The 14,347-nt window shown below is 37.1% G+C and overlaps 1 protein-coding gene across 1 annotated transcript in view; it reads left to right on the top strand.

Moving 5' to 3' along the window:
- The window catches only part of LOC127850826 (fibropellin-1-like), a 71,320-nt gene extending 57,392 nt beyond the window's left edge, over positions 1-13,928 (top strand). The window contains exons 22-29 of the mRNA XM_052384198.1: positions 190-339; positions 1,619-1,792; positions 3,193-3,366; positions 5,260-5,433; positions 7,026-7,135; positions 10,107-10,214; positions 11,224-11,412; positions 11,950-13,928. Coding sequence (XP_052240158.1) covers positions 190-339; positions 1,619-1,792; positions 3,193-3,366; positions 5,260-5,433; positions 7,026-7,135; positions 10,107-10,214; positions 11,224-11,412; positions 11,950-12,273 — 1,403 coding nt within the window. The 3' untranslated portion in view covers positions 12,274-13,928. The remainder of the gene's footprint in view (positions 1-189; positions 340-1,618; positions 1,793-3,192; positions 3,367-5,259; positions 5,434-7,025; positions 7,136-10,106; positions 10,215-11,223; positions 11,413-11,949) is intronic.
- Positions 13,929-14,347: the final 419 nt, after the last annotated feature.

Genomic DNA, 14,347 nt, shown 5'->3' on the forward strand with positions numbered 1-14,347 from the left:
CATATTCGTCGTTAAACACGCAAAATGATGTCGCCGTTTTGAAACAACTTGGCGACAGCGCAACACATTTAAATCAGTGATCAACAAATTTAAATTTAACAACGATGCTTTTTATAATATAAAAAACTACGGTACATTCGACGTTTATCGTTGGATGTCTATCGTTTATGATGCTCCAATCTTTTGCAGTGGGCGTGGCTTACGATGAGACATGTGCGGTGACGGCCCAGTGCGGCACTGCAAAAGCAACGTGCCGCAACGACGGTCTGGGATCTTTTAGATGCCTGTGTAAAGACGCCGGGGAGATCTACGATCGTAGTGTCGACAAATGCCTTATAGGTACGAGTTCGTAACAATAGCGTGCATACGCTTTATCCAAGACCTCGTTCTGGGAAAACTGTACTTAATGCATGTGCTTAACGTGTGGTCCCAGATAGGGCTGTTAGGTCAGCACAGGCATATCAGCGACGAAAGTATCCGCCTCACCTGTATTTTCGCTATGATGATACTTCCTTTAAACGGGCCATTAACCAGATTTCACGAAAAAAAATTTACGACTGGAATATTACATTACTTGAAAAAGTTGTTAAGTTTTCATATTTTCAGTATATTCGGTAATAACAATTTACTGTGTATGTGTACCAGGTAACTACCAGTTAACTATACATAACGCAAGTAGATTGATCACCATCGTCACGTTGTAAACCTAGGTAGGAATGCAAATTGTGAATTGTATATATTATATATATATATATATATATATATATATATATATATATATATATATATATATATATATATATATATATATATATATATATATATATAATGATGAATCTTCTTGCGTTTTTTTATAGTGTGTATATCGTTATGTCACCTATTTTCGCAATGTACTTTCGATTTCACATCGCGAAATTTTATTACCGAATATACTGAAAATATTAACTTTTTTCAAGTAATCTAATATACCATTAGTGATACTTTAATCAATATAAACTAATAATTGTAAAAAAAAAGGTATTTAAGAAATTTTCTTATTCGTAAATCTGGTTCACGGCCGCTTTAAACGAAAAACTATTAAAGCTTAAAGTGTTGTCACGAATTAGCCTATGCGGACTTCACAAGCTAATCTGGGACGACACTAAGCACATGCGTACTGACAAACTTTGTACAAAAAATGAAGCTCGTGCGAACGTGTTATGTATATATGTAAATATTCATAACCCCTACAGACAGCGGCCATTGAATTGTTCCATGTGCTAGTTAAAACAATATTTATTGTGTATTGCAATGCTGCTGTGCATATCCCATTTATATATATGCACCGGTATATTGGTTTTATACCAGGTACCATTTGTGTTGACAATAATATTAAAAATTTAATCACAAAATGACATTAATTCAAACTACAAAGGCGTACTGTAGATACCAATGCATACACACTTTAATCAACCTATACATGTATTGCCTGTACGTACAAAAATGAAAGCGAATTATAAAACTAAATATTTTTAGTGTAATTACCACTTTACGTTATTAAGATAACAACGCATAAAAACAAGCTCATATTTTAATACACAATGAAGAAACACAACGCGATGTGTGTACGTTATTACAGATTGTGGTAAACTTCCGAACCCAACTAACGGTGAGGTGAAACTTCCGGCGACCACTTCGGAAGGTCAGGTGGCGTCCTACATTTGCTTCGTGGGATATGGACTCGCCGGTTCAAAGTTCCGCACGTGCCAGTCCGATGGGAGGTGGAGTAACGCCGAACCAACATGCGTCTTTGGTAAGGAAACGTTCACACCGCCCACGCTTTTATAGATAAAGAACGGATGGTTTTCGGAGAAGGTTGGGGTCGGGGATAACCTCAACAAATAGTATTGTTAAGGGTGAAAATTGCACGTAAAAGTCTTAAGAAGATCGATGTGAAAAGAAATGTTACTTGGTTTAAACAGCAAAATTGAATTATTATTTTCAACATCTTCAATCATATTTATTTTGATTTTTATTAAATAGTAAGTAATTGATTACCGAAAAGTATTGGGGAAATCTCTCTTAATATCAAAAAAAAAGAAACAACATTGGTACACACTTTTTTCTAAAAAAAAATCCTATTTCGACTCAGTGTCGAAATCATAGGCGCTCGATGTCAATGACAATGTTTTTTATGTATTTATTTATTTGTTTTTAGTTACCCGTTGTTTATTATAATGCATACACATACTAAATTAATAAAAATCTATAGACAAAACGTCTTCTTAAAAAAAGATCGACTATGTACATAGATATCTATACATACATAGTCGAACTAAAAAAATTTTAGAAGACGTTTTGTCGGAAGATTTTTATTAATTTAATATGTGTATGCATTAAAATAAACAACGGGTAATTAAAAAATAAATAAATCAATAAATTAAAAAAAAAGCATTGTCATTGACATCGAGCGCCTATGGTCGCAATGTCCGAAGTTCCAATCCAAAATCGCTGACATTGCGGAAAAAATAAAAAAAACAACACAAATAACACTGATAATTATATCTGTTCCGAACATTCTACCGTCGTTCATCTTCAGCATGTTTAATTTTGAGGACTTTATGCTAGTGTATTACTCATTTTTACGGAAACATATATTCGTTTTCATGTTGCGACCGTGACTGTGTAAACTTTGTCTAAACCTATACCGCACTGTGAAGATTAATTTATGCCTCATGTGTGCTCGTGAAACGACGACTCGCACACAAAATGCATGGAATGTTAAGCAATTACTACTCATAAAAGAACTTAGAGTGCGGTTATAGCATGTATTACAACTACCGGTAACTTATTTTGAAAAAATCAAAAGCACTCAATAAAAATAAAGATTGTTTTCAGATTAATACAATGAAATATGTTCTTAGTAAAAGATGTCATGTACACCTTTTCACTCTCGCAAGCGCTGGTGACAATATTTATTTACCCACATAACTGAAAATTATATTTTTCTGTTTTACAACCAATGCAAACTAATGTGCTCTTACTTTGTATGACATGAGTAGCCGAAAATAAACAAAACAAGTCATTTAAATAAATTCGGGTTAGCTTTATTAATAATACAGGTTGCAATGCCTTCTTAGAGATTTGATGAAAACTATGAACTTCAAAGGATTTACATGGCATTGATTTCTAACAAAGGTTTGTCTCAATCAGGTTGCCCAGAGCCAGAAATCCCCGCGAACGGGCGCGTAAACACAACAAACGGCCTGGCAGTGGGACAAACCATTTACTACTCGTGCATAGAAGGGTTCGAGCTTGTTGGGCAAACCCAGCGGATCTGTGAGTCTGCTAGCACGTGGAGCGGTACCGAACCCACGTGTCTCATACGTACGTATGTAGGGATCTTTGTCCGCTTATTTATCTGCTGCTAAATAATCACTTTCCAGATAGAAAATATCCTCAAATATCCCCAAAGTAGCCATTTCCCTTTTATAAAATGATTGATAATATTTATTCGGTAAATAACAACAAAAACAATGATTATTTAATTTTGAGATATTGTTTATAAACACATTCAGAGATTTAAACACGTTTGAATACACGTATCCTTGCAAACTAAACCGGTCACAAATTCCCTATAGGTATGTTTTTAAAACTGTCCATATGGTGAAATTGTGTGCTGATTAAATTCCCCTATCGCATGACCATAGCAATTATTTAAAAATGGTTGGGAAAGGGCACTGGCATTCATTAAACTGAAGCGGATGATCGTTAAGAAGATACAATATACTTCTGAATACTCAAAAAAGTTCACCTACTTGGACACTATAATAAGTCCTACACGTGCAAAATAGCCGGTGTTGGAGGCATGGTGGTCATGTCGGACTTCATGTGGGTTTCATGGCGACTTTTTTGGCGTAAACAGCTACGCCCTTGTCGTCTAGCCCTTTATCATGAGTTAAGCGGCGTGAGTGGTGGAGTCATTATCCACACGCTTATTGAAAAGCGTGGGGATATTGTGGTTATCTCCGCCGTCCGTCCGTCTGTATGTCCGTCCTGCCCACTATCTCCTCCTACACTATAAGCACTAGAACCTTGAAACTTACACACATGGTAGCTATGAGCATATGTGCGACCCTGCACTATTTGGAGTTTTGATCTGACCCATGGGTCAAAAGTTATGGGGGTTGGGGTGGGGCCGGGTCCGAGATTTTCACTCATTTTTTATGTTATTTTACATTAACTTCTTCATTTCTAAACCGATTTACTTCAAATTGATACTGAACCTCTCTTATGACAATACGGCAATCTTAACTATGCATGGCCCCATTACCAACCCTGGGGCGCCCCACCCACATAGGCCACACCCATCCAAAATTGCCTTTTACTATAATTTCTTAATTTCTACACCGATTCACTTCAAATTGATACTGAAATTCTCTTATGACAATACGATCAATCTCAACTATGCATGACAATACGGTCAATCTCAACTATGCATGGCCCCATTACCAACCCTGAGGCGCCCCACCCACATAGGCCACACCCACCCAAAATTGCCTTTTACTATAACTTCTTCATTTCTACACTGATTAACTTCTAATTGATACTGAACTGTTCTTATGACAATACGATTAATCTCAACTATGCATGACCCAATTACCAACCCTGGGGCGCCCCGTCCAAATAGGCCACACCCACACAAAATTGCCTTTTACTATAATTTCTTCATTTCTACACCGATTCACTTCTAATTGATACTGAACTATTCTTATGACAATACGGTCAATCTCAACTATGCATAGCCCCATTACCAACCCTGGGGCGCCCTGCCTACAAAGGCCACACCCGCCCAAAATTGCCTTTTACTATAATTTCTTCATTTCTACACTGATTCACTTCTAATTGATACTGAAATTCTCTTATGACATTACGGTCGATCTCAACTATGCATGGCGTGGGGGATACGCGTCGGCATCTGCCGCGCCATTTCAAGTTTGAGTTGCGTTTTGCGTAAACTGGGCTTAATGCATTTGCGTACAGTGTCATCCCGTATAAGCCTTTCAGTCCGCACAGGCTAATCAGGGACGACACATACCGCTTGTTTTAAATGTTTCTCTTCAAGGATGTCCTTTCTAAATGAAAATTCAGTGAAGGCGGAAAGAGCTGTCCCTGATTATCCTATGCAGACTGCACAAGCTTATCTGGGTGATTCGTTTAAAATCATTCCAGTTTTCCAAAATCGAGACTCCCGTGTCTATCAGTGTGCATGATTTTCAGAGTGCCCGGTGCTAGAGGCCCTGTCTCACGGCAAGGTGGACATGTCCTGGGGTCGCCACGAGGGCTCCATGGCGACCTACTCGTGCGAGAACAACTACGCGCTCATTGGGGATCCCATCATGACCTGTCAGTCCAGCGGCGTCTGGGGCGGCATGCAGCCGGAGTGCGTCTTTGGTAAGTATAGGGCATTTGAAAATGAATTACTAATGTATAATAGTAAACCATCCCAAAAAACAAAGTCGAAATAATTATGTATTATATGCATATCGTCATACCATTATTTTGTATGTACTAATCATACAGACCATATACTAATTGCGTCAAAACTATGTCGTTTGGTTAATTATAATGGGTCTAAACTGCATAACTATATGCTTGAATGAATAAATACGAAATTGAAAACCACAAAAGGGGGTGCACTGAAAAAATAGTGAACAGTCAGATAGCCCAAATGTGTGTATGAATGGAAATGCTTTGATACATATACATTTCGGGGCTGCTTTTCTTATCACTTTAACACTGTTTGGCCCGATGAGGTTTATTTTAAATTTCTTTTAGGGTATCAAACATTTTCATCATTTGTGTCAATAATCAACAATGTTAGCAGCACCGTCTACGCTGACAAAGACTATGGAACACTTGATGTAAATTATAATCTGGAACGAGTTCACATTTGAAATATGTTTCATGTGAAATGTTAAATTTCATTTTTATAACTTTTTTTTTAAATAATTAATTATAACAAATATTTAAGCAATTTTCATCCAAATACAATAGAGCGCTCCCTCATAGAGTAACCAAGTAAGGTGTTTCCCGTGCGGTTATGTCATACATAGATATTTTGAGGTCCATATAAAAATACTTACAGGTCGATATGCTCTTGATTGCCTCTAAAATCCTTAACGGTCATACACCGGCGTTATGGATAAAAAAGGACAAAATCGTGACAAACAATTTACAACAAATAGTTGTTTTGCCGTTTTCAACAATATTTCAGATATACAACGCCGGTCAGTTTTCCAACTCGCACGTTTCATGGGTTAGCGGGTAAACCAGTACTAAGTGCATATACTGCAAGTAACTTACAACTGCCCTACTTGAATCTGGTGTAGGATTAGAATGGCCTATCCGCACAAAAGTGTGTTGGCCCGTTGTTGGGTCGAAACCGCGATGTAAACACTTTAAAATAAAGTAAATATTGCTGTCGTATAGTTTCCTTGTATCAGACATGCTGATCGTGTCAATTAGTATTCCACTCAAGGCTTTGTCTCTGGAGGGCGGATGATTGTCAGTGTAAGATATTGAAGTAAGAATATACATAACCAAACAATAATTTGTATATTAAAGGCTGTTGAATCAGTTCGCATTTTAAATGTTCGTATTCAAAACAACAACACAAAACGTCAAAAAAAACTAAACGGGGATTTGCATTGCGTTTTTACTTGAATGATCATATGAGTTAACAAACGTTACTTGTGACTTCTTGTCAATGGCGGCGACCTAGATTAATGAAATGCAGCCGGTGCGCATAAGATTTGTATGGCTTTTTCTTGAATTTGGCGAAAGTTCTGTCCTTCCCTATGGTAGAAGCATATATCGATAAAACTGGGAAAGTGGAAGACATTTTGCAACGTAAACTTGAAACACATAATAATTGACACCACGTTTAAAAACATTCCTTTGAGAAATTATTCTTTGTTAGGCCCTTAGTAAAGAAGACAACCATCACTCATTTCTATTTTCACGATCCCATGTCGCTTTTACAGCCATGTTCCCGGACATACTCCTGGCGTTCGGCTCCATTCTGATTCTACTCGTCATCGTGGACGCGTTTGTGGTGGGCGTCTGCGTCTACTACAGATACTGCAGAAATAAGGTACAGTGCTGAAGTGTTGGGTTGAACCTATTTAACCAGGCTTAACACTTACAATGCGGGAACCGAATTTTAAGGCCTTTGCAAACAGTTTGGATCCAGATGAGACGCCACAAAACGTGGCGTCTCATCAGGATCCAAACTGTTTGCTATTCTGATATTATTCTTTGAAAAAAAAATCGAAGAAAATGCGAATTTTAGAAATTCAGCAGACGACATTTTAGCAGACGACAAATTATCCAGCATGCAAAGGGTTAATGCATGTGCGTCAAGTGCCGTATCAGATTAGTCTGTGCATTCCGTACAGGCTATTCAGGGATGACACTTTCCGCTTCAACTGAATTTTCTTTAGGGAGGGAGCGGATTGATTTAAACAGATATTCAATAAAGGCGGAATGTTTCGTCCCTCATTAGCCTGCGCAGGCTGTTCAACTGCGGCCACTTTACCCACATTAACATCCGCTTTCCCGGAGGAAGGATTATTTGTTAAGTTGGATTTCATCGAACCCCTAAGGCTTAATGAACCGATTTCAAGACTGCTTACATTATGGAAACGTCACTTTGTGTCTTCAGGACGCTCTCACAATAGGGATCGAACCAATGACCTCTCGGTCGGTATGGTGACACAATATCCACTTAGCCACGGCCACCATAAGTTTCTTTAACGCCTCATATCTTACGCATACGCGAAGGTCATGATAAATATCAGTTTTTGATATTAGATGTTTTAGAGTTATTTACCTTTTACTGTGGTTCTTGCCCTGAAATGGCACGGATTTTTCAACTGAATTCCGGGCGTTAAAATTTACCCGGCGTATTGTCTGTATCATAATCTATGGAGAGGGTTTGAATTTGCCCAGAATTTTAAATCGGCTTTCCTTACTTTACCTTAATCATTCATCGTATATTGTTTTAAACAATTCACCACAAATGACTTACATGTAGGAGACGGCATGTCGCGTGGGAACTCCAACGTCAGGGTCACATTGGAGATCAAATGTCAAATTGGCCCATAAAACAACTTGTTCGGACGGTCACTTTGTCTTTTATCATGTAATTTTAAAATAACTTACCACAAACGACCACCATGATGACAGAGCCAATGGTTTGTAATTTCCGTATTCCTACCGCAAAAGTCAAGCTACCACTTAGAGGTCAAAGAAAAAATTACACCACAAAACAGCAAGTCCAGATTGTAACTTCGTCATTCAGCGTGCACTTGTAAAATAATCTAAAAGAAAAGTCCACCGTTAGTTTGTGTTTCGCGTATAATACCCGTCTCTTAATCTCAACGCCAAGATCGAACTTTAAGGTCTAAGGTTACAATATGCAATTAAACAGCATTTCCGGAGTTTAACTCTGCGATGCATAATGCATCGTTAAAATCATTTTTCAAAAATGTTAACCATTTTGAGTAGGCGTGACACCCCCCCCCCCCCTAGGCGATTGTCAAGGTCGCACTATAGTCCAAAAGGTCAGACGTGTGCATGTTGCAGCTTTTTAAATAATTACATGCATGATTAACAATAGGTTCGACATGTTGCCGATGAAGTTATAATTTTGTTACTGAATAAATTACTTTGCGTTTGTTTTATTATGCTCCTCCCCCCCCCCCCCCGAAAAAAAATTGGGGGTAGCATATAGTCGCCGCTTCGTCTGTCCGTGTGTCCGTCCGTCCGTGCACAATTTTTGTCGCTATTTCTCAGCAACTAATGACCGGAATTCAATTAAACTTTATGGGAAGCTTCAATACCAAGAGGAGATGTGCATATTATCAGCCGGTTCTGGTCGGATGATTTTTCACCGAGTAATGGCCCTTTGAAATTTCCATTAACTGTACATATAGTGCAATACTTGTCCGGGCTTTTTCTCAGCAACTAATAACTGGAATTCAATTTAACTTTATGGGAAGCTTCACTACCAAGAGGAGATGTGCATATCATCATGTGGTTCTGGTCGGATTATTTTTCAAAGAGTTATGGCCCTTTGAAATTTTCCATTAACTTTACATATAGTGCAATTCTTGTCCGGGCTATTTCTCAGCAACTAATGACCGGAATTCAATGAAACTTTATGGGAAGCTTCACTACCAAGAGGAGATGTGCATATTATCAGCCGGTTCTGGTCGGATGATTTTCCCAGAGTTATGGCCCTTTGAAATTTTCCATTGTACATATAGAGCAATTCTTGTCCGGGCTTTTTCTCAGCAACTTATTACGGGAATTCAATGAAACTTTATGGGAAGCTTCACTACCAACAGAAGATGTGCATATTATCAAGGGGTTCTGGTCGGATGATTTTTCGCAGAATTATGGCCTTTAGAAATTTTCCATTGTACATATAGTGCAATACTTGTCCGAGCTATTTCTCAACCATTTATCACGGGAATTCAATGAAACTTTATGGGAAGCTTCACTACCAACAGGAGATGTGCATATTATCAGCCGGTTATGGTCGGAAGATTTTTCACAGAGTTATGGCCCTTTAAAATTTTCTATAAACTGTACATATAGTGCAATTCTTGTCCGGGCTATTTCTCCCCAACTACTGACTGGACTTCAATGAAGCTTTATGGGAAGCTTAACTACCTTAAGGAGATGCGCATGTTATTAGTGGGTTCTTGTTAGATGAGTTATGGCCCTTTGAAATTTTTAAGTTGCTAAACCATTTTTTGTATTATTTTGTCCAAAGTTATGCCCCTCAAGACGTTTGCTTTAATCTGAATATATAGTGCAATATTGTGGGAAAAAAACACCTTTGGGGAGCATCTTCCGTCTCCGACGGTTTCTTGTCATTATTTATGATATGAATGATTATTTTTTGTCATACAAAAACGGTCATTCTTAAGCAATGCCACCCGACACATAAATAATGTTTGTAATAAGTGGTTGTTGATGAAGAAATAAAGACAGTTTAGCAAGCGAAATTGAATAAACAAAACTTGCATAATATTAGAGAATTCATTATTTTACAGCCCGAGACACCGCCGCCAGTGCCGTCGCAATCAAAGCCACCTTTCCCGGAAGCTTTCTATGAGGACGGGGAGACAGGAGTTCCGCCGCGAGATATCACCTTGGCGCCGGTAAGTGGAATGTCACGTGTGTATAAGGATGCTAGATGTAAACTAGTAATCGTGTTATATTGTTTAAAAGTCATATCGTTATTCTTAATATAATTGGCGTGTGGTTTTTTGTGGCCACATGTTGGAATTATTCGGCCAATAAAACTTTGAAGATACATATAGTTAATACATAAATGTAGATGGTATGTGTATGCATCGCGCTATTTGTTTCGACTCCGATGTGGGGTACACGGCAACAATACCATAATTTTTTATGTGTGTATATCTTTGATGGAGGTAGGAACGAATCAAGTTATACAAATGTCCTTTGGTAAGAAACAAATCCAGTTATACAAATGTCCTTTGATAAGTAACGAATCCAGTTATACAAATGTCCTTTAATAAGTAATGAATCCAGTTATACAAATGTCCTTTGATAAGTAACGAATCAACTAATACACATTTCATTCGATAAGCAACGAATCCACTTATACAAATGTCCTTTGATAAGTAACGAATCCAGTTATACAAATGTCCTTTCATAAGTAACGAATCCAGTTATACAAATGTCCTTTCATAAGAAACGGATCCGGTTATTCACTGTCCAGTGATAACAGCATATTTGGGCTTTAAGAATAAGCCACGATGCCAAACATGATAAATGACATTATTTGTGTCAAAGAATACTAAAAGTACTTCTCTTCCTTAAAACAATAATCGTAAAAGGAACTGTTCGAGATTCTTGTTCAGGTGAAATAACGCAAATAAATCCTCTTTAAGTGTACAGTCAGTCTATAATGAGGCCAGAGCATTTGCAACAGGTGATCAAAATGCAATACATAATAACCTTTTTTAATGAAAAATTATTTTAATCCTGTATGTACGAAAACATCGCATGTTGTCTAATTCAAGTTTGTGTTCCATGGAAAACATTAAGCCGTATTTCACCAACACCGTTAAGCAACATAGTACATAAGGTCACCACGCGCACCTAGACATCCACTTATTTCGCTTTATGTCATTACGTCAGTTCCAAAGAAAACAGAAGTTCTCCAAGGTGACGCCCGAGGATTCGCACCCGCCTCCCCAGCGCGTGGACGAACCAAACGTCGTGTACCGGTCTAGAATGAAGATGAGCGACCAGGTCCTGGACTCGATCTTCTCCAAAGGAAGCAAGTACCGCCGCAACGAAGACGGGGACGAGAGGCTGCCATATTTGGTAAGAAGGAAAGAGCCTCGTTCTGGGAAAACTGGGCATAATGCACGTGTTTATAGTGTCCTTCAATTCTAGCCTGTGTAGTCCGCTAATGTTTATTAATATCTCTATTGATAAATTCAGAAGAAATATTGTATACCCATAAGTATTTTGTAAATCCATCTTTTAAAATAATGTATGTAATTGCGTTGTGTTTTATCGTAGTTTGAGTGGGATAGCGGCGTCAGATTGTGGTTTCCGCTAAATATTTTCGAAACAAGTAGAAATATTTGAACGACACATCATATGCAGATATATTAAAACCTCGCTTTGGATTAAATGAAAGGTGTTGGGTTAAGGTCAAGGTCACGTTATTTAAATTGTATGGGGTCTGTTCAACAACAACGGAACGTTCCAAAATGTATTGGTAAAACAAAAAACAAATAGTTTAAGTGGAATATCTACGCTTATTCCCGCAGGCAAAATGGAAACACGTTGCGTCTTAAAATATTAATTGATTGGGAATGGGAATGCATGTCTGTGAAATCTTTGTTTTTATAGGATGATGGATTCATCAATGACAAGGGCTACAACACCGGAAACAGTAACTCCATGGACGACGCTCATTCGGAAGAGTTCGACAAGCATCTCGACCTGACCCACTCAACACCGGGACCTGTAAAATCGCCGCGGGAGACGCGCAAACCGGAAGAGCCCGAGGAAGAAGAGGAGGACGAGGACCGTTTCCGGTTCCGGTTGCGCGGTCCGCCGCCAAACATAGCGGATACGCTCTTCAAAGAGAAGGAGACAACTCTCGCAGCAGACGACAAACGAAGATCAAAGAGCGCGTTTCCCGGATATCGAATGGCGCAGAAATATTATTGAATGAAAGCTTCGAAAACGTTTGTCTGTATAAATATTTCAGTGCCAAATTTTTTAAGTGAACTATTGTTTTGAATCTCAATTTATTTTATTGTGAGGACCCAACAGATAAACAATTTATGATGAATGTTTCAAAACTATTCTAAGTAATTTGACATATGTTTTTTATTTAAACTGACATATACATATCGTGTAAATAAAAACGAGTTTTGTCCTTTGTGATAATTCAAACAATTGATTTAGGTTAAAACATTTTCTGTCCGAATGTATGCCTGTCACTTTGTCCGTAAGGGTCTGGAACCTGTGATAATTCAAAAAGTGCATTACCTTTATTAGAGTGGTATATGGGGGAAATACACACTTTTCTGTGTTTCCATTAGACAAAACTAATATCTGGATCCTGATTGAACTTGAATAGCACTGAAGCTAGGTTGATTAAACTTTGTTTACGATGATTGTGTGTCATATTTCAGTTTTTCGTCAGACAAAACTGTTGTTGACATATTTACCGATATGGTTACAGAAACAATTAAAAACTAAAATCTGTAGGTTAATGAAACTTAGAATGCGGATAAAAGGTCGTTTGGAAAATATAATATAACCGATATTTCAGTGTTTTTTCGTAAGACAAAACATTGCGTAATCTATGGTAACAGAAATCAGGAAAACTTAAATCTCGATAGTGCGAAAACTAAAGAAACCATTTAAGCAAGATTCATGAAACTCGGTATGAAGATAAAGGGTCATATATGGTGACAACGCGCGATATTTTATGTTTTATTATACACGTTGTTTCATGTTTTGTTTGTCAGACAAACATTTTGATTATAGAAATAAGAAAAACTGAACTCAGGAGCTTGCATTAACCCAAGAAGTACTTTAGATAGGTTGCTGAAACTAGATATGTGGATAAATGGCCATATAGTTGATATGAATGTTCTGTCAGTTTTGTCGTAAGACCAAAATTGTGGTTTCTATAATTACAGAAATAAGTGACATAAAAACGCGTCTGGAAATAACTTAAAGTACGTAAGGTAGATTGATGAAACTTATTGAGATCCTGTTAATATTACGACAATATTTACCCAGTTGGGGACTTCTTTTTCGTCTGTGACTGAGCTCTTGTTATTTCATTTCTGCCATGCTTGGATGACGGAATGTTGTAATAAATATAAACTGTCAATAACGATATAATTTTAGAGATACAATTATTTTGTCAAAAAAGTCATGTGCTGGTATTTATTAAAATGTTTGCATGTTGATGATGTATATACGATTTTACATTTTAAATATAAGTTCTTGTTTTTAATAACATAATGTTTTTGTAATACTACTTCTTGGATGTGTTAAAGTAATTATTGTCCCTGTCCAGCTTTGTTTCATGCGCTTACTTAAAATGTGTTATATATGACTGTACTTTTGTTATTTACTTCTGCCATGTTTGGATGAGGAATGTTGTAATAAATATAAACTGTCATTAACCATGTAAGTTTAGAGATAAAATTATTGGTTTTTGTCGCAACAATTCATGTGCTGGTATATTTAAAATGTTTGAGCGTTGATGATGTTTATACGATTTTACTTTTATTTTTATATAAGTTCTTGTTTTTAATACCATTATGTTTTTGTAATTTGTTAAAATAAATGTCGTCTCGGTTCAGATTTGTTGTATGCACTCAATTTAAATGTGTTATGTATAACGATTTTTTGACGCATAAAGTATATATCACGGGTCTCGTTACCCACAACATGTTAAATGACAAAATGTTCTTCGAATGGTCGATATGCAACGTCCATATAATAAACAATTACTATTTCATATGCGTTAAAATTAAAGTTACTATGGCATTTGAAAGGGCATAAATGACTTAAAATCTTGATTTTACAAAAAAAATCATTAGAATTTAATATATGACACAAGTCGATAAATACACTATGAAAATAGTTAATGTATTTTCAGATAAAATCAATTAGGTATATTAATATTGTCCCTTTCTATGTTTGCCTGTTGATGCCATTATTGTGAGCATTCCATATATCCAAAGGTTGGACAGTTGTTTTTTAAGCATGCTAGTCC

The sequence above is a fragment of the Dreissena polymorpha genome, chromosome 1 (genome assembly GCF_020536995.1).
Source record: "Dreissena polymorpha isolate Duluth1 chromosome 1, UMN_Dpol_1.0, whole genome shotgun sequence".
Lineage (NCBI taxonomy): Eukaryota > Metazoa > Mollusca > Bivalvia > Myida > Dreissenidae > Dreissena > Dreissena polymorpha.